This window comes from Dasypus novemcinctus, chromosome 11 (assembly GCF_030445035.2).
Source record: "Dasypus novemcinctus isolate mDasNov1 chromosome 11, mDasNov1.1.hap2, whole genome shotgun sequence".
NCBI classification, from domain to species: Eukaryota; Metazoa; Chordata; class Mammalia; order Cingulata; family Dasypodidae; genus Dasypus; species Dasypus novemcinctus.
Window position 1 is genome coordinate 87,694,758 of NC_080683.1, and position 19,483 is coordinate 87,714,240.

The following is a 19,483-nucleotide window of genomic DNA, read 5'->3' on the forward strand; positions in this document are numbered from 1 at the left end:
TAAGAGGCATAGAGGAAAGAAAATGGAAAAATAATTTTAAAAATATCCAGGTGATCCAAAAGAAGGAAGAAAAGAGAGAAAAAGAAACAAAGGACAGAATAGAAAAGAGCCAGCAAAATGGTAGATTTTAAACCAACCATATAACCAATACATTAAATATAAACATTCCAAAAACGCAAATTAAAAGATTATCACATTGAATAAACAAGTAAGCCCCAACTATAAGCCACCTGTAAGAAACTCATTTGAAATATAAAGACACAGATGGGCTGAAAGTAATAGGATGGAAAAACATATGTGAGGAAACAATTCTCCATGGGTCTCTGTTCAAATAACTGAATCTACTTCCCAGGACTCACCTGCAACCACCTCCCTTACTAACAGGAAATAAAGTAAAAAAGTCAGGAGTCTTGTGTGTGTTGCCAGCAACCATGAAATTCATGGCAGGTTTGAAAGAAAATAAAATCTCAACCCTTCACAGTTCTTGGCCTGATATGCCATTCAAACCTCAATCAAAAGAATGCTGGAGTAGCTATAGCAGTATCAGAGAAGGAAAACATGAGAACAAGGAATAGCACCAAGGATAAAGAAGCTAATTAACCCAGGAGACATAAAAATCTTAAATATGTATGGACCCAAAAAAGCTACAAAATACATGAAGCAAAAACTGATATAACTGGAAAGAGAACCATACAACCCCACAACATGCTTCTTTCGGTATTTGATAGAACAAGCAAACAGAAGGAAAAAATTCAACCTCACTAGTGGGAGAAAAATATGCAAACCCACAAAAAGGTGTCATTTATACCTATAGGATGAACTTAAAACTTAAGTGTGATAATTCTAATGCTGGTGAAGTTGTGGAACATCAGAAACTCTCAAACACTGCTGGTAAGAGTGTAACTTGATATTAGCACTTTGGAAAATAATTTGGTATTACCTAGTAAGGTAGAGATGTGCACACCCTATCCAGCAATTCCAGCCCTAGTATAACCATGATAAACGCTCATAACAGCATTGTTTGTAATTAGAAAACAAAACACAAAAAACAACTCAAACATCTACAGACAGGAGAATGAATAAAATTGTGGTATTGCCATACAAAGGAATACTATACAGCCGTGAAAATGAAGGAACTACAATTAAACATGGATGACTCCTCAAAACATAATAGCTGCGCCAAAAAACAAAATTTTATGGAAAAACATATACACATATAAATATCTCCAAAAAAGGATAAAACTAAACAATATATTATTTAGGGATATATATATATATATATATATATATATATATATATATATGTATGTGGTAAAACTAGAGAAAAGCAAGGAAATGATTAGCCAATATGAGGATAGTGGTTACTGCAGGAGGGGTTAGGAGAGGAGGAAACAAAAGTACTGGTAATATTCTATTTCTTAACCTAGATAGTACATATGTGTTTGTTTTTTTATTATTATTTACTCTACATGTTATAGATATTCTCATATTATATATTTCAAATTAAAATTTATTATCAAGAATAAATAATACAGATTTACTTGACAAACACTGAAAAACAAGCAAACCAAACACACATACACACACACACAAAACCCCATAAAAAATACAGGTTCAACACCCCATTAGGCCCAACTAGATAATGAGGCTCACACAACCCAAAATGCCAAAGTAGACATTGGGTATACTTAGCAGGATATAAAAAAGGAAACAACACTTCTACATGGCAGTTTCTCTTCAGCAGGAGTCCTCACAGCAATTCAGGGGCTTTTTTTTCCCCGCACATACCCCATCCCTCCCCTTACCCATCCCTTCAGGTGTCAAGTCAAGTGTAAGGGAATGAGATCACAAGGGTGGGTGCAGTAGCTACCCTAACTTTCAAGTATAAAGTGACATCCAGTATCTCTAGTCCCATAGGCACAGACTGAGCCTCAGCAAGAGACTTGCCCAATTACAAGAGTCATTACACTCAGAGAAGCCCAAAACTGTAGCCTCCCACCAGGTATTCCAGTAATTCACAGTCTTTCCAGTCTATATGTAATTTCCTAGCCACAAGCCATTTTTACCATAAGCAATGGTTGTTCAGTTACACAGTTGACATTCCAACTTTACCAGGTTTCCAGGCGAAAAAAGGAAGTTAATGTAAGGCCGAAATTGTCCAAAGAGAAGAAAGGCTATTGTTAACCTTTTACTCACAACAAACAATGAGTCTATTTGGAATGACACAGGTTAAACATATATTAATGTTTTTCCACTGAATCTAAGATGCCTATGATTTTAAGAAATCATTAATCTTTGCATTACAAGAAAGAAAAGGTGCTGCCAATTAAATATGATATACCATCGATCGTAAGGCATCCAATTATTTAGATATACAAATGGGGATGGGTGGGATGTGCTTCTTAGAATCAATGAAATACAGATTAACCGTTCAACCAATTTTTCACTAAAATACTTAAGATATACAACTCTATTCTCTACCTTGAGGCACTCTGCTCCAACAGGAATCAGCCCTGTACTAAAAACTTTCTAAGATGTCTAAGTTTGTATTCTCTCACCCAATACCTCTTTCTTCATCTATACTAAAACCAGAATATTCAGCATCTACATAATAGGATAAAGCATAGCTATTACCATTCTGGGATGTGAGATCAGTTTCCATCACTGATAAAAATCACCAAAAGTCCTGTGGGCATTTATAAGCTAGAGGTTTTCATATAAAGGTAAAAAGGTAAAAAGAACATACCATCTCAGGTTATCCAGAACTAAGTTAGCTCCCACATGGCCAGAGAACTGTGCAATAAGAGCAGGGGAAAAAATTCTTCAACCTCAGTCCAGTACAGGCACACTAGATGAATGTTTTCATCTAAGTGTGGTGTGCACAACCATTACGTCTGTAAATTTGGGGAGGGAATTCTATCACCTTTTAAGTAAAAAATGAAGACTAAATGGATTTGCAATACCTTGCCTATAGGCAAGGACTAGGCTTGGATAAAGAACCTTTTGTTCACAGACAGATAAGCATGAGACTTATATAAACATTCAGCAGCATAGATAAAACATCCTCTCATAAATGCGGACGGAAAAATCTGTGAAAATTTACATTAGGTAACAGAATAGTTGTATAAAGTCTCTGCTGTATGTTCTCAATAAGACATAAGAAAATATGGCTTCTGTGAACCACCTTTCAATAATGAAATTTGAGTTAAAAAAAAACACAGGAAGGACTAAGAAGACAACAAACTTATATGCAGACTAAAATATAAATGGAACTCTTAAGAGATAAAGGGGAAAAGGGGGAAAAAAATCACAATTAAAATCTACCCTGGAGAAAAAAAACAATAGAGTCTATATTACAGAAAAACCTAACAGTAACATAGAAGATGAAAATAAAAATGCTTACTAAGAATGCAAAAGGACAAAGTTAACAAGAAGAGGAATGACAGCTATAGAAAAGAGATGTGGTCTAATCCACAAATAATATATATTTGTTTCTGGAAAAAACACAACAAATGGAAAGGAAGCAAAGGTAGAAAAATAACTATCCCGAAATGAAAAGCATCTACACCTCTATATCCAAAGGACTTTCTTATCGAGGTTAAAATCAAAAGATGCCAGAATGGTGTTTAAAGAACTTTAACAAAGTCTGGGACCCAAGAATACCATACCAAGTCAAGCTGTCACTAATACGTACATGCAACAAAAAGCGTTTTTCAGACATGTAAGGGTTCAGAAAAGTAACCCGTTTATATATAATCTGAAAATGTATTTTGAACAACTAAAATATAAACCAAAATTGGCACTCAAGAATGGGTATTAATGGTAGGGTATAAATACATTAGTAGTGGTGCCCTTACCAAATTAATATGTTGAATTGAGTCCAAATTGTTCTACTGAAATTTAATACATAAGCTAAAAAATTTTTTGGAAGAAGATATACAGCTTAAAATATTCAACATGTATAAATTCATCTCACAGATTAGCTTGGGAAGCTGGAAATATTGAAATTTTAAAATAAGTTAAATTCCTTGCACTATATAAAAGAAAGTAAGAATATTTTTGTCTTGTTTCTGAATTAACCTTTTTGGTTAAAAGTTCATTTATTTATTTCGCCCTGTCCTACCTCGTAGTTTTGTACTCGCTGTGTCTATTCATTATGTGCCCAGCTTCTTTTTAGGAGGCAATGGAACCAAACCAGAGACCTCTCATGTGGGAGGGAGGCATCCAATCACTTGAGCCACCTCTGCTTGCTGTTTTATAGTGTCTCTCATTGTGTTTTCCTCATGTTTTTTTGTTGCATCATCTTGCATCAGCTTGCCAAGCCAACCCATCACGCCAACTCACTGTCTTGCTTGTCTTCTTTCGGAGGCATCAGGAACCAAACCCAGGACCTCCTATGTGGGAGGAGGGAGCTCAATGCTGGAGCCACATCTACTTCCCAGAATTTCATAATTTTAAGTACATTTCTGTGTATATGGTTTTAAACATTATTTCTGTATACATATTTTTTAAAAAGATGAAACACATAAAACAAAGTCTATACTACAAAGCCAGAAAGCAAAGAAAATAAAATTATTAAAAAACATAATATTACAGGAGTAAAAACCAAACATATCAATTATAATAAATGTAGAGAAGTTTAAACTTCTCTATTTTAAAAGAGTCTCAGATGTGATTAGAAAAATGAAGTGACAGAAAAGGATTTTTAAAAGTGACAGGTAGTGATGTATTATGCAAATATTTAAATTAAAAGGAAAGAGGAATAGCAATTTTGACATGGGACAAGAATAAAAGAATTACAGGGTCACTTTAGAGAATGATAAAATGATACAAACTCATTCCATGGTAGATTAGATAAAAATTAAATGTACAGAGGATGAAAAAATAAGAAATGTCACATTTTCCTTATTTTGAGAAGTCATCTATTGTAAGATGTCCCATCACTTTTCACTTTTCAGGAGAAAATATTAATATATTAAATGTACACATTGTGAACTGTATTAACAATTCAGAAATGTTAAAAATTTTAAAAATTAATCAAGGAAACACAATATACTATGAACAATTTGGTATAAAAAAAATGGAAAATTTCTTTTCAATCATGAAACATTTATAAGAAATTGATGATATATAATACACTCTAAAGAATACCTTAGTAACTTTGAAAATTAATAAAAACTATGTAAAGCAAGACAAAAATTGGTTTACAGCCATGTCCCACCATAAAATCACTTAAGGATTCCTTTTTGTTCAGTTTTTGCTTGTTTTATGTGGTTGGACAAAAATACATAAGAATAAAGAGTTCAAACTTCTAAAACTTTTGAAAACTACCTTGAACTCAAAACAACATGTTAAAGCAGCTGGTCTTGTGGTTTTCTAATATCCTTTATCAAGAAGAGCCATCATAGAAGTCAAGGGAAGAAACCAAGGTATTTCATGTCAGATATTGCAAAAGGAGGTCACAGGCGCCTTTGCCACCCTCTTCCTAGCTCCTCACAATCTTACCAGAAATGTGGGATATTATCTGGTTATCAGGAAGCATTACTGATTTCTCAAAAAGGCTGCACAATTTTTCTCAGTCCTTGTTCTCTGTGGCTGATTGAGTAAAAGCTGGCTGAATAAGTAAAGAATGATATATAGAGTAAAGCATTGCTTAAACCACTACCATGATATACCATGATGCATGTATTTATTTTTTTGTACACATTAAGCACACACACACATATAAACTCACAAAGATGGAGTAGATAAGACTTAGAGCAACGTTAACAATTTATTCTAAGTGACACGAAGTATTTTCCACATGCTCTATGGTTAGGTCAACTAAAAAGAGCTCTCCAAAGGATGATCCTAGTTCTTGGACTCACTTGTCAAAAGTGAGTCAAAACTAAAAAAAGGAAAATAAAAAAATCAAAGATAGTATCCTTCTGAAACTGTTCATTCATTTTAAGTCACAGATTTTAAAAGGTTAAGTCTGCAATATAAGATGTTATAAAGTCAGGATCTTTCCCCTTCCACTCCCATACCTAACTTTAACTAAATGTGATTTAGGAGCCACATTTAAGATATGAAATTTCTTTACAAACTGAAAAAATACTATTTAAATAAAGGGTATTTACCATAAAAATAAAAAGACTCGGAGAAATATTTGTAATTCAATTCATAGATAGAGACCAATTTTCCTACTATATGAAGAGTTCCTTAGAATCAATAAACAAAAGACCAAAACTCAGAACAGGAAAACGGTAGAAGATAAATAGTACACTGAAAAGAGAATACAAATGGCTCTCCAGCATACAGAAAGACACGCAGACTCAAATATACTAACAGAAATGCAAATTAAAACTATACTGAAAACCATATTTTTCTCTATTAGATTAGCAAAGATTAAAACATTTGAGATCATAATATTGGTGAGGACATGGAAAAAGTCTCATATATTGCTGATTGGAGTACAGATCAAAACCACCTCTATAAGAGTTTTTATTTTCATTTGAAGAAATCCTTGTAAGACATTTAAAAATTATAACACATAAGATCTATATATAAAAACTGTAGGTCATTTTCAAAAAATTGTTAAACTTGTGTGCTTTTATAGAATTCTGTTCACATAACTAATTAGATAAGTAGGCAAGTTTTAAAAATTTAGATGATGAACCCAGTAGTCTTTAGTTCCACCAAATGCTCACCTCATGATACCTAATCATGTACTTGGTGAGTGCTCAATAACTATTTGTTGAATGAATGGGACCAGGAATGATGCTGAGAGATGATGAGAATGGAACTAAAAATAAGGAATTAACTAAATTCATCTGAAATGTTGAATAAATTGTTTTTATGAACACTTTACTTTTTCAAAATAAGGACAATGTCAGTTGACACACTGGTAAATGTTTCCTGAAAAACGAATCAGTGAGCAACAGTTCTATAGTAGCTTACTGCAGTAATGGCCCCTAATATTTTTCAAAGCCTTAGTAAACACTTCCAACACTGACTGCTTGGCCACGTGACTTGCTTTGGTCCATGCAACAACAGCAAATGTGGAGCTTTTCTTCATTTGCTGCTCCTGTAAACCCAACTGCAGCCTTCCGGGGGAACACACCATGAATAGCCTTCTGGAGACACACGGCCCTCTATTACCACAGCCAAAAGCCAGCATCAATTTCCAGATGTGTGAGTAAAGCCATCCTAGACCAAACTGCATCCAGCTGACCCACGAGCTGATTAAAGCCATATAAGTCCAGCCAGAAGTAATATAGCACAACTGATTTAACTAAGCCCAGCCCAGAGTGGTAGGCTAATAAATGGTTATTGTTTTACACTACTAAATTTTAAGGAAGTTATGCAGCAAAAGCTGATACAACTGGGCAGGAGGATAGGGTTGGTTGCAGGGGAATGGGACTGGTGGTAAAGGAGAATTTTTCCTTTATCTGTTTTGGTTTTTACAATTTACAATGAAAATATATTCTACTTGTTTAATTAAAATCAATTTACAAAAATATTTTACATCACATTGATATTATAAAGTCTTACTATTAACTTCTAATACACATACATAAAATAATCCATTCTAAACGAGAATATAAGTTTGAGAGGAGATATTTAACACTGCTCAGAAAAAAAAATGGGTCAGTACAGTGTACTAGCACACACTATCATCAAAACAGTGAATGAGAATATATTTATGGTCACTGTTTCCTCTTAATCATCACTATTATCAAATTCTGGAAGTGTTAGGAGATGTAAAACTGATTTTGCTTCACTGCTTCTCTGTTTAGATAGGTAATAGTCTAATACGTGTTCTCTAATTTAACCATCACTGCTATGAGGTAAGTATATAATTTCAGGCAAAAGTTATCCTTTCTATGCCTCAGTTCCTCAACTGTAAAATGGGGGTAACAGTACCTATACCATGTAGCTGATGTGAATATTAAATAAGTTAATACACATAAATCACTAAGAACAGGGCACGCAGTAAGAAATCAGTAAATGGTCTACCAACTCTCAGTAAAAAGATGTAAAATTAAGGTCTTTTGATTAATATGGCTTCTATTTTAAATTCATTAAGCATCATCAACCAAGGTATGCAAGACATCAAAATTCACTTGAAAATCTAATGACTTAATAAAAAAATTGAAAGACAATGTTATTTTTTTTTAAACTGGGCATACATGTAGAAAATATATGATGAAAAGAGTTGAAGTGCCAGACAATAATGAATTCATTTTGTCCAAACTCCAGAATTCTAAATAGATTTAAAAACCAAAGGTTTCCTTTTTTTTTTTTTTCCTGTTACAAATTCACAGAAGGTAAAAACAAGAGAGCAATAGATCCTACTGCTATGACCTCTGGCACACACATTTTCAGCACATTCTGCCATCATTTAAGGAAGAGAAAAAAAAGCACTACTGATACCCTTGGAAAATAAAGCTCTTTTCACAAGAAAAATTAGATTTCACCTAATCTGTAGCAATGAAAAACTGCTGTTTTTCCTTGATCAATGACTTTGATTGCCCTTTTTCAAGGCAAGATCAAGCCTGGACACTTTCTATCTCTGTCTCTCTGTGTGTCAACAGTTTTTAAATAACCAGACCTGGGTTAGGTACTTAGAGAAAACAGTTTTTTAAAAAAAATGTTTTAAATAGGAAATTACCTAGCATGTAACATATGAGTTAGTGACCAACAGTAAAAAGCTTACACCACCACAATGTGCAAGTATTTTAGCTTGTCCTAACATGAGGAATAAATAAATACTACAAAAATTCCAGTTTCATTGCAATTCAACTCAAACATTTAATTGTACGTAAGAGGTAAAACGGCAGATTCTAGAGTGTAAAGGGTAAAGAAAGTAGCATTTACATTACTATATATGCCAGACATTTGCTGGTTATCTTTCAAAATTATAACAACCCTGTGAGGTAAGAATTATTAAAATTCATTTTACAGATGAGGAAATTAAGGCTCATAAAAATAAAACTTGCCCAGGGTAAATTAAGGCTCATAAAAATAAAACTTGCCCAGGGTCTGCCACAGTAAGAGGCAGAGGTTAAGATTCAAAATCAGGTTGATTTGCCTAGAAAGCCCAGGTTCAAATGCCACTTGGATGGGTGGGTGGAGGTATTAAGGGGGGACACATGAAGGAAGTGCCATGTGACTATTCCTATAAAATAGACAAACACCAGCACTGTGGAAGGGGGCTAAGGTTATAGGAAACTAAGGAGATCATTTTTCAGGCACAGAGCATAGAGTCAGAGAAGTCTTTAAAGAGGTTGATACTTGAGTTGTTACTTTAAAGAAGAGTAGGATTTACCAGCTTCAATGCCAAGACTTGCCCCCACCCCCCTCATCCCCAATATATTAGCCAAAATAAATTACTTACTTGAAATTGAGAAAAACAATTTTGAGAGAAATCTTCCACAGATATATTATTCCATAGATTTAAAACAAATAATATGATGGTTTAATTTTTAGGTTGCTTTTATGTGGCTTGTCTTGGTTTTTATTCTGAAATGAAATTTAGATTAGTCATTTTCTTATTCTGACAAACTAAGAGTATGCCAACATGTTTAACTTTACATTCTTTCACATATCAACATGTATTCTTATAAAGGCTTTCATTTCACCATCTCAAACAAAACCTAATTTAATGTTACTTTTAAGTGTGAATGCATATATAAGAAATAATATATTTCTTTTAATTCTTGTTATACTTCTTTGGCAATAATAATAAATGGAAGGAAAAATAGAAAAGTTTTAAAATGTTATTACACAAGCATTTTTGAGGTAACATGCTTTCTTTTATTATTTGAACCATTTATATAGTAAGTGCTCTCTGAACCCAAAGGAAATTAAATAACCTTTCCCAAGAAAGTTGACTTCAAATGCTTAGTATTTCCCAAAACTACCATCTAAAAAGAAAACAGAATTGGTAAAAAAAAAAAAAAAAAATCTAAATTTTCCATTGACAATTACTATCCATGTTATTTTTCTCAGAATTTACTTTGCTAGGCATATATTCAATTTCTGCTGCAGAAAACAGTCCAGTTTGCCAAAACTAATTAAAGTAGTTTTCATTTTAAAAATGTAATATTTAAAAATCTGCAGAGAAGTGAAAGAAGCACAAAAGATCCTCTGGAAAATGTAAAAGGAATGACAAAAAAAAAAAAGATTAACTAGACTGTCATTTAGAGTCTTAATTATAATTAGTCTTAGTCTCAAAAACATATCTGTTTAATATGTTCGGACAGTGTAGTTCATTCTTTTTATCTATTTACTTGTAATTAAATACCTAAGACATCCATTCCTGCCTTATCTGTATCTAACCTGGAAATTAGAGGTTAACACAGTTTTATACAAAGTTAATTGTACCTTAATTCGTATTATTTCATCTCTTGTTTAGTATTACTCTGGTGTTAAAGTGGCAGCTAAATACCAATGTGATAGATCTCATATCTTACTTGATTAGGTTCTAAGTATTTCTTTGAAATATCCAGTCAAATCAAAAGCAAGAGAAAAATTTAATTATATCACCAAAGTAGTTTGCAAGGTGTCCTAATACATTCCCTTTTCATTTGGAAAACTACATATATACGATTCCAATATTAATTTTTGTTTATATCTGTCCTAAATTCCTCTTGCTATGATGTAGCTTTTACTTAACTTTTTCTCAAAGGAGATAGCTACAATCATCACAAAATTAACCCTACTATACACAGTCTAGTCTACAGAAAGATGCTAAGCACTATTGGACACAGCAGGTCCTCCAAGATTTCTAACCCATGTATATGCAGCTCATTTAATATAATTCCTATAAGGTCCTGTATTCTCATCTTTCATTTATCATCAGTGTCATCCTCCAATTTCTCCTCAGGTTTGGAAGGCCACTATGAGGCACTGAGAGCTAATCAAGATCCCCAGTTTTTAGATCAAGCCCCGCACGAACCAACTATAGGATACTGGACAAATTACTGTGTCTAGCTATCTAGATTTCCGTTTTTTAAATATAAAACAGAGGTTTCACTTAGAACAATGCTTTCCAACTTTTTCTGCATTGTAAACAATACAGTAGACAAAAAGGGCAACTGGAGACATCTACATGGTGCTTAGTGAAAAAAAATTCATCAAATTTTCTTTACAGAAGAAAAAATTAAGCTATAAAGTTCCAAGGTAGCTATTCTAAGACATATGTAATTTTGAAATCTGTGATTTGAATGAATTTCAAACCCAAACTTTTTGACATCGAGAATGGTATTTGAAAATAACAATGATGCTCCATTTTGCAGAAACGCATGTACTATTAAGTGGTCACGTTGTAGCAAAAACTAAAATAACATTAACAGGTGTACATGGCTAGGAGGATCCAATACAGGTGAATACAGATAGGAAGGCCTAGAACTGGGCCTCAGGAATGTCCTTCTCTGCTTGCCTGACCTTTTATTATCAGTGGGCTTCACCTTGAGCTGGGTGGCATAATCCTCAGGCACCTCGAATATGAACTCCAGCAGCAGCTCCGTAAGAGGGAGCAGCTGCATGCTCTTTGGCTGGCTGCTGAAGTACATTCCACGTGGTAAAGCAGCTTCTTTAATGCAATTAAAATAGCAAGAAGTGGTCACTGTGGTTGTTGCTCACAATGCCCTCCTGATTGCAGGAACCCCACAGCCTTCTTCGGACCTCACACCACTGGAGTCATCCACCAGCCAGCCAAGTAACAGCAACTGGAAGTTTTGAATCAGAAAACCTCTTAACAAAACCTAAATTTAAATACAGTATTGGAGTAATCATTTGACAGCTGTTTACAACGACTGTTATGGCCTCTTATTTTTGTGCTTTCTTACCAATTCTTGCAGGCACAACACAACTTTAAAATATTAATTTTGAATAGAAATTACATGCACATGGTAAAAAATAGTCAAAAATTATTAAATGGTACAATAGGCTATAAAAAGTTAATCTCCCATCCTTGTCTTCTAGGCAACCAGTACCCATCACTGGAGGCAATCACTGTTACCAAATTCTCATGTATCCTTCCAGAGATCTCTGGACATACACATTTACATACTACATACATTATAAATCACACAAATGGCAGCATACTATACATGGAGTCTTGTATCTCCCTTTTTTTCTCTTAAAATATCTTAGACATGGCACCACAGCAGTACACATAGTGTTGCCTCATTATTTTTAAGGGCTACCTACTATTCCATTGAATAAATATACCATAATTTATTTAATTACTGCCCCATTGATTTACGATTTGGTTGTTTCCAATCTTTTGCAATGACAAATAATACAACCATGAATTTTCTCATACATATTCATTTGGCTCATACGCAAAACCATCTAGAGGATAAAATCTAGAATGGAATTGCTGGATCAAAATGTATGCGCATTTTAAGTTTTGAGAACAATTTCCAAATTATTTTCCATAGAGAATAAACACTCTATATTCCCGCCAGCAATGTATGAGAATGTCCTTTTCTATTTCCATTCTCCCTCCCTCCAAAACATTAATCTTTGCCAATTTGATAGGTGAAAAATAGTATGTTGTATCTTTTATTTATATTTTCATTATAAATAAAACTGTTCATCTTTTCACATGAATTCTCTTTGCTCATTTTTCTCTTGGATTATTTTGTAGGAGCTCTTTGTATCTTGTGAGAAAATTAGTACTTTGTGAAAACTGTACAAATATGTTTTATTAGTTTGTTTTTCTTTTAACTTTATGATTTTCCCCCACTGAGAATTTTATTTTTATGTTGTAAAATTCAGCAATCTGGCATCAGTTTTGTTTCATCCTTTAAAGGGCTTCACCATTCCTAGTTAAATTAAAAGAATTACCCTGTTTTCTTCTGTTCCCCACATTTAATTCTTTGATTCATCTGGGAGCCAACTTTATATTTTCCCAGATGACTAATTGGCTATCCAACACTACTTATTAAATAATTTTTCTTTTTCTTAATGATAGACAAAGGTGATATCCATTATCATTTACTGAGTTCTCGCATATTTTTTAGTCCATTTCTGGCCTCTACACTCTTCATTGTTGTCAAATGCCAAAATCAAGCTACTTTAAAAAATATTTTAAAATTAAATTAGTTACATGGATGTAATAAAACTAGAAATTACAGGCTTGCTTTAACATACAAATCATTTCGCAGTTCCTAAATTGGATTTATACAATCAAGTACTACACTATCACCATGCAATCATACATTTTGGTTGACATTTATTTTGGAGTCTATTATGAACCTCACTTTTTTTTTTACCATATTTCTGAACATATCTAGAAAACCAGTATTTCCTCAACTTCATACATCTAACAGTTTTTGCCCCATATTGTAAAATCAATTCATGTTCTCTGTAGAAAACCTGAAAAATATAAAACACCTGCTACAGATGACCAACCCTTACACTTTGGTGTGCATAGTTGTTTCTGCATTTTTAATTGACTATTTTGTAAACTGATTTTTTTCATGTACAATATTGACATTTTCCCATGTTTATTAAATATTCTTCTAAAACATGACTTTAATGACATAATATTCCAGTATATGAATATACCCAATTTTTGTAACTATTTCCTAATTGTTAGACACTTGGGATTGTTCTGTGGTGATTATCTTCTATTGATTAATTCTTGCAACAAATGTCTGTGTTTCAAGCACTGTGCTAAGCACTACCTCTATAATGGTGAACACATTACCAGCATTTATGAAAGTTAAAATATATTGGGAAAAAGAAGAGTTAATCTCTAACATACATAAAAGTACAACTATAGCAAGTGCTTTCAATGGAGTTCATGGAGCTTTGACTGTCTATGATAGGGAAGGCTTCCCTGAGGAAGAATATATCGGAGTTCAGGTGAAGAAAAAGGAAAAACATTCTAGGCAGAGGGAACAGCAGGTACAAAGTCTCCACTGTTGGAGGGAGCATGGCAAGAATAAAGGGACTGAAATAAGGCCAATATGGCTGGAACGAAGAGCAAGGCAAGAAGAACATGGCTCAAGCCATGACTGGACAGAAAGGTAGGGGCCAGATTATGCAAGACCTTATAAGACATGTAGATGCCACCACTTAAGACATGTACTGTAGTTCTGTACTTATCCTAAATGCAATGGAAAGCTACTGAAGCAAATCAAGTAGTAGGGTGATATAATCAGGTTTGCATTTTGAAAAGATTTCTCTGATTATAGTGTAGAAAACAGATCAGAAGGGGAAGAGTGGATTGGGATAGGCCAAGATTAGGAGGCTATCATAGTAAACTTGTCCAAAAATGGTAGTAGCTTAGATTACGGTGGTGATGGATTATGAAAAGAGGTAGATGGATTCAAAAGATAATCAGATTTGCCAAAAGATTTATCCTAAAAAGATTAAAATCCCTACACATAAAATTATTGGGTCAAAAAAGAACATTTCAAGAATTTTGATATGTATTGCCAAGCTTCCCTGCAGAAAGCACTTTTCTCTTCATTCGTCAATTACCTTGTATCTGTTCCTCTATCAGAATTTTTATATTCTTTAAAAATTCCTTTACAATGACTTAATCCATACTTCCTTCATGAAGCCTTCCCTGGCTCCTCTTTTTGCCCTCCAGTTGGTCAATGATTATGCCCTCTGCTAAGCCCTTGCTATGACTTAAACATATTCCTATTATAGTCCAATTATACTACATTTGACTTATGCTTACACGTGTATCATCTCTACTACACTGTGAGTATAAAAATTGTTCTTAACAATGCCTAAAAAATAACTCTACACGCATAACTGTTAGTGAGTCACAGATTCTACTGCACCCAAAGATTTAAGAGGGCTGCTGCTTAAGCCTCTGATTTATTGATTGTGATATGAATAAAATATAAAAATGCAATAAAATTTGCTACTCAGCAATTCAAATTCCTAGTAAATAAAATGACTAATATTGTTTGTGATGAGAGTCACTAAATCTCAGTAGTGTTCCTGAAAATCTCTCTAATAATATCAGCTGTGTATTATATGATCTTAAATATTTTAAATGGTTTATAAAGGCTCTGAGCAACAAGACTTTTATTAGAGAAACTATCTGTAATAAAAATTTGTTGGTATATGCTATAGTTTTCATACTTAATCCACCAATTTACAAAAAAGAAGTGATGTTATTTTGGTAATTATTATAGTTAATAAAATGTAAAATATAAGAAAATATACATTTATAATTCAAATAAATACCTATGTAGATTTATATAGCAACTTAGAATTATCAAATTATCTTGTAAACTTTATTTCATGTTTGAGAGTATCTAGACCATCTACTAAAATATCCACTGAGCTAGATGAAGATTTAGAGCAGGGATTGGCAGAATGCCTTACTGCAATCTAAAAGACAAGCAGCTCCCTCTATAGTCTGTTTGGCCTACTTCGGTTAATTACTTGCTTTGTGGACATCACACACTCTTCTATTTACTCCTACTCTGCATCTCAGCAGGGAAGCTCTTTGAAAGGATAATTCTGTTTAACCTGGTACAGTGAAAAGTGAGAAAATTGTCTAAACTCAGCACGAAGTGAGTTACATCAAGCAACTAAACAAGAGTTGGAATATGGAAACTGGACAGCTTCTCAGGTTCACCTGAGCCACATCTTTACAGTGAAGCCTCAGGATTGTATTTGAAGTGAATTCCCTGGGCTGTCAAACCCATATTCAAATCTCAGTAAAAAACATTGTCCTGTGTTTCTGTTATCAAAGACCTTGCTTCCCTCCATTAATACAAATTACCAAAATATTGTTATATAGTAACCATCTCTACAAATGAAATTGCTTACTATATTAAGTCAAAACAATGTTCAAGACACTTAAAAAATGAGTTAAAAGCAGAGGAGGTTTTCATTTATTAAAATAATTCCATCACTCACATTAAGAATATTTAAAGTAATTCTCTCAGGATTCAATATCCTCAGTCAGAAAGGGATTAAATCACTCAGTCAGAATTTACCATTCAAATTTGAATATGCCACTTTCATTATATCTTTACAGATTATGCCAACTAGAGGTATGGGAGCTTTTTTTTTTTTTTAATTCAAAGCACATTACTAATTCATTTTTTAAATTACTCAAGATATGTCCTCAAATCACAGGACAATCAGAAGTCAACTGGACTGTTTTCTAAAGCAGAAAAACATGTGACGCAATGATATGGAAACTGAACTAGTAAAATTGTATTGCTTTGATCTCTATTAGGATTTATAATTCCTAAATGACCACTTTGGGAAAATTTTCTGCCACTATTTTTGAGGATCACATTTGTAAAGGGAACTCAATTAAAAACATCTTTTCTCCAAACCAAGGTAAAGAATTAAAGACTTCAAAAATTATCTCCATATGTGTTCATCAATTGTAACAAATGTACCACACTAATGAAAGATGTTGTTAATGGGGTAAAGTCTGGGAGGAGGAGGAGGGAGTGGAGTATATGGGAGTCCCCCTATATTTTCCAAGTAACATTTAGGTAACCAAAAGCTTCTTTCAAAATAAAATAAAATAAAAAATTAACTCCTATATGTGAAAGACTTAGGTCATAATACTTCACTTAGAGTAGGTTTATCATGTGTTACAAATTTTCATTAACTCAAGAGTAAATATATAAACATAGTTTGTACTTTCAAACAAATTTGTCTTCATTAAAAACTTCTAGCATTCAAAAACTCAGACTTTTACTAAGCTAAACTGGCAGCTCTTTTATAGTAATTATTTTAAGTTTTATTTTACTAGATGACCTGGACTAGTTTTCTTTGGGGAGAAAATAGAAAAGTAGACAATTCTGCAGTTTTTGTTTACTTTTAATTAATACTAATTTCACTGGAAGTTTTTGACTTGCTAAAAATGTTGGATTCGTTTCTGAAAGCTATAAACCCTAAATGCCAGTGACTTCAAATTTTTCCTCCTGTTGAGGAAACACAAACATTTTTATGTTTGAAACTGTGAACTATTATATCAAACTCATATTTCTGAAATTTGGATTTCTCTGTATCAAGTTTTATACATTTCAATGTATGTCCCAAAAAAAGTGTCTTACTCTTTTATTCATTTACATTATACATTTGAAGGTGATGGTGATGGTAATCTATTTTAAGATGTCCAGGAGGGGAGAAATAATAATTTTCATCATAGTTTACGTGTCTCTTTTTCCTATATTCAGAAACACAAAAGTACATCACGGTCTTTTATTTTTTAAAAAAGAATATTCTCTCACACAATAGAATTACTATAACTTACAGTGAAATTCATTTATTTAACAAACAAATCTTTCCTATAAGATAGAGCTTGAAAATCACTCAGGGATACATATTTAATGAATTGTATGGAGGAACAAACAGTGTAGAAAAGTAAACCAAACCATACAAGCAGTAAACCACAGAAATACCACAGTATATCCTATTAGTATGGCCACTTTATAATATTGGAAACCTGGCTGAACAGAGCTAAATAAACATCACTGTCTTATCCTTCTTCTGTACCTAAAGTAAGAACAAACAATACATTTCACAGAAATTCCCATTAGAAACAAAGACAGCACCACTATATTTAACAGGGCAGAAAACCTATCCTCCAGAACACTTTATTGCCTCTATTTTCCAGCCTCCATGATCAAAGTTTCAAGTATTTCACTTCCAACTAATTGCTAACACCAAATTCCCTCTCTTACAAGGTCCATATCATCAAAATCTTTTTCACTATTATATTAAAAAGGAATACTATACCAAACCTCACTAACTCCATGCGAATTTTTAACAAGGAGAATTCACATTAAAAGATAACTTAGAATGACTGTTTTTTGGGAAAGTGCTGTATTATCTAGGTACTCCACAGAAACTGACTGTAGCAGTAAGATGAATGGTGATGAGGGCAAGGAGCATCAAGTGGGAAATGCTACCTAAAGTCCCATAGGGTAATACCTAGTTAGAGGTAAGGGCATCGCTTATCTAGGAGGCAGCTCCCTTAAATAGGCAGTCCAAAGGACGTAGAAAAGCAAAGCAATTAAAAACACCTTATAAATTTGGCAAGTGTCATATGTACATTATCCTAAACTCCCAAGAGTTTTTGAGAACATAGCTTCTCTCTAAGGCTGGATCCCAACCCCATTCATTCATCAAAACAGGGTTGTTTTTTGTTGTTTTGTTTTAATGTGTATATTTAAAATGCAATCCTACTACGCAACATGGGGACATTTTTTATGTTTGGGCTGCTCAATTTAGCTATGATTCCTAATAAATTCAACCCATTAAGCGGGCTGATCTACGTTGGGCAACATAAACACGCATATCCTACTTCCAAGGAGTCACATTTCCCCGAAAGCATTGCACCTGGGAAAGCGGCCCTATCCCCAGTCACGACCTGCACACACAGCAGAGCCACATGGTCGCTTCAAAGAAAAAGATTATCTGGCCCCAGGCGCCACTCTCTCCAGGCTCCAGCACCTCCCGAAGCGGCAGAGAAGAGCGCTGCTGAGAAGAAGCTAAGAAGAGCGACTGACAGCAGAGCGGACACTTCCCCACTCCTCGTAAAGCCATTTCCAGAAAGCCGCACACGGGAGACGCTGGCGGTGTTCGTGGTCCCAGCCGTGACCCACCTCAGCGCGCGGACCTATGAACCCGAGCACCGAGGACATGGCGCGGCCACCCGGGCCATCCTCGCGGGAGCTCGCTCCCCCTGCCCACGACCCAGGAGTCCGGATTCAGCTCTCCGCCGCCCGGCTCAGTGTAAACACTCGGCGCTCCCCGCCTCCCCGAGAAGGGGGGGCGCCCGCCGCGCTCGCGCGGACCCACATTTTTGCGCCTCTTGTCTTGCACCAGAGGAAAGGCAAGAAGGGCGGAGGGGAGGGAAGACGCAGCAGCGATCCACGGAGAGGGCCGGCGGCGAGTGGGCGAGTGCGCGTGTGCGCGGCGAGGAGGGCGGCCCGGGCACCCCGCCGGCTCCCGCCCGCGCCCCGCGCCCGCTTACCTGCCGGGGTCGCTCCGAAGACTCGCACCACCGGCACCTTCTTGACAAGGGCATGGGTGAGGGGAGATTGGCAGATATCCAGCCCCTGCAGCGGGCTGGCCATGTAGAAGTCGGCAGTCACTATCCTCATTGAAAACATGTTCGCCGCCGCCGCCGCCACCGCCTCCCCTTCACTAGCGACTCGACAGCGGCAGCGGCAGCGGCAGCGGCGGCGGCGGCTCTCTCCGCAGCGGAGGCCCCACAACAGCGGCGCGACGCCCCCTCCCCTCACACTCAGACACCGTGAGGAGCGGTGGCGGGCGGGGCGGTGTTGGTACTGCTGCTGCCACCTCCTCAGGAGGACCCGGCGAGGGGCAGCAGGAGAGAAACCCTCGCACTTTCGTCGGTGCTAGCGTTGCCGCCACTGCCGCCGCCGCCGGGGATCACACGGGTTCCGCGGTCCCAGGCTGCAGCTCTTGTTGCCATGATGATGATGTCACGGACGCAACCACTGGGGGAGGGGAGAAGGGG

At 35.4% G+C, this 19,483-nt stretch overlaps 1 protein-coding gene across 4 annotated transcripts in view; it reads right to left on the reverse strand.

The window, feature by feature from the left end:
• Positions 1-19,480, reverse strand: part of REV3L (REV3 like, DNA directed polymerase zeta catalytic subunit) — a 254,937-nt gene extending 235,457 nt beyond the window's left edge. For 3 of the 4 annotated variants that reach the window (XR_009188015.2, XM_058307291.2, XM_058307290.2), the window contains exon 1: positions 18,974-19,480. Coding sequence is in view for 2 of the 4 variants with exons in the window: in XM_058307291.2 (XP_058163274.1) it covers positions 18,974-19,112 (139 nt within the window). In the remaining 2 variants the exon portion in view is untranslated. Of the gene's footprint in view, positions 1-9,379; positions 9,505-18,973 lie in introns of all 4 variants that reach the window. The other variant, XM_071218630.1, reaches the window with a different exon arrangement.
• Positions 19,481-19,483: the final 3 nt, after the last annotated feature.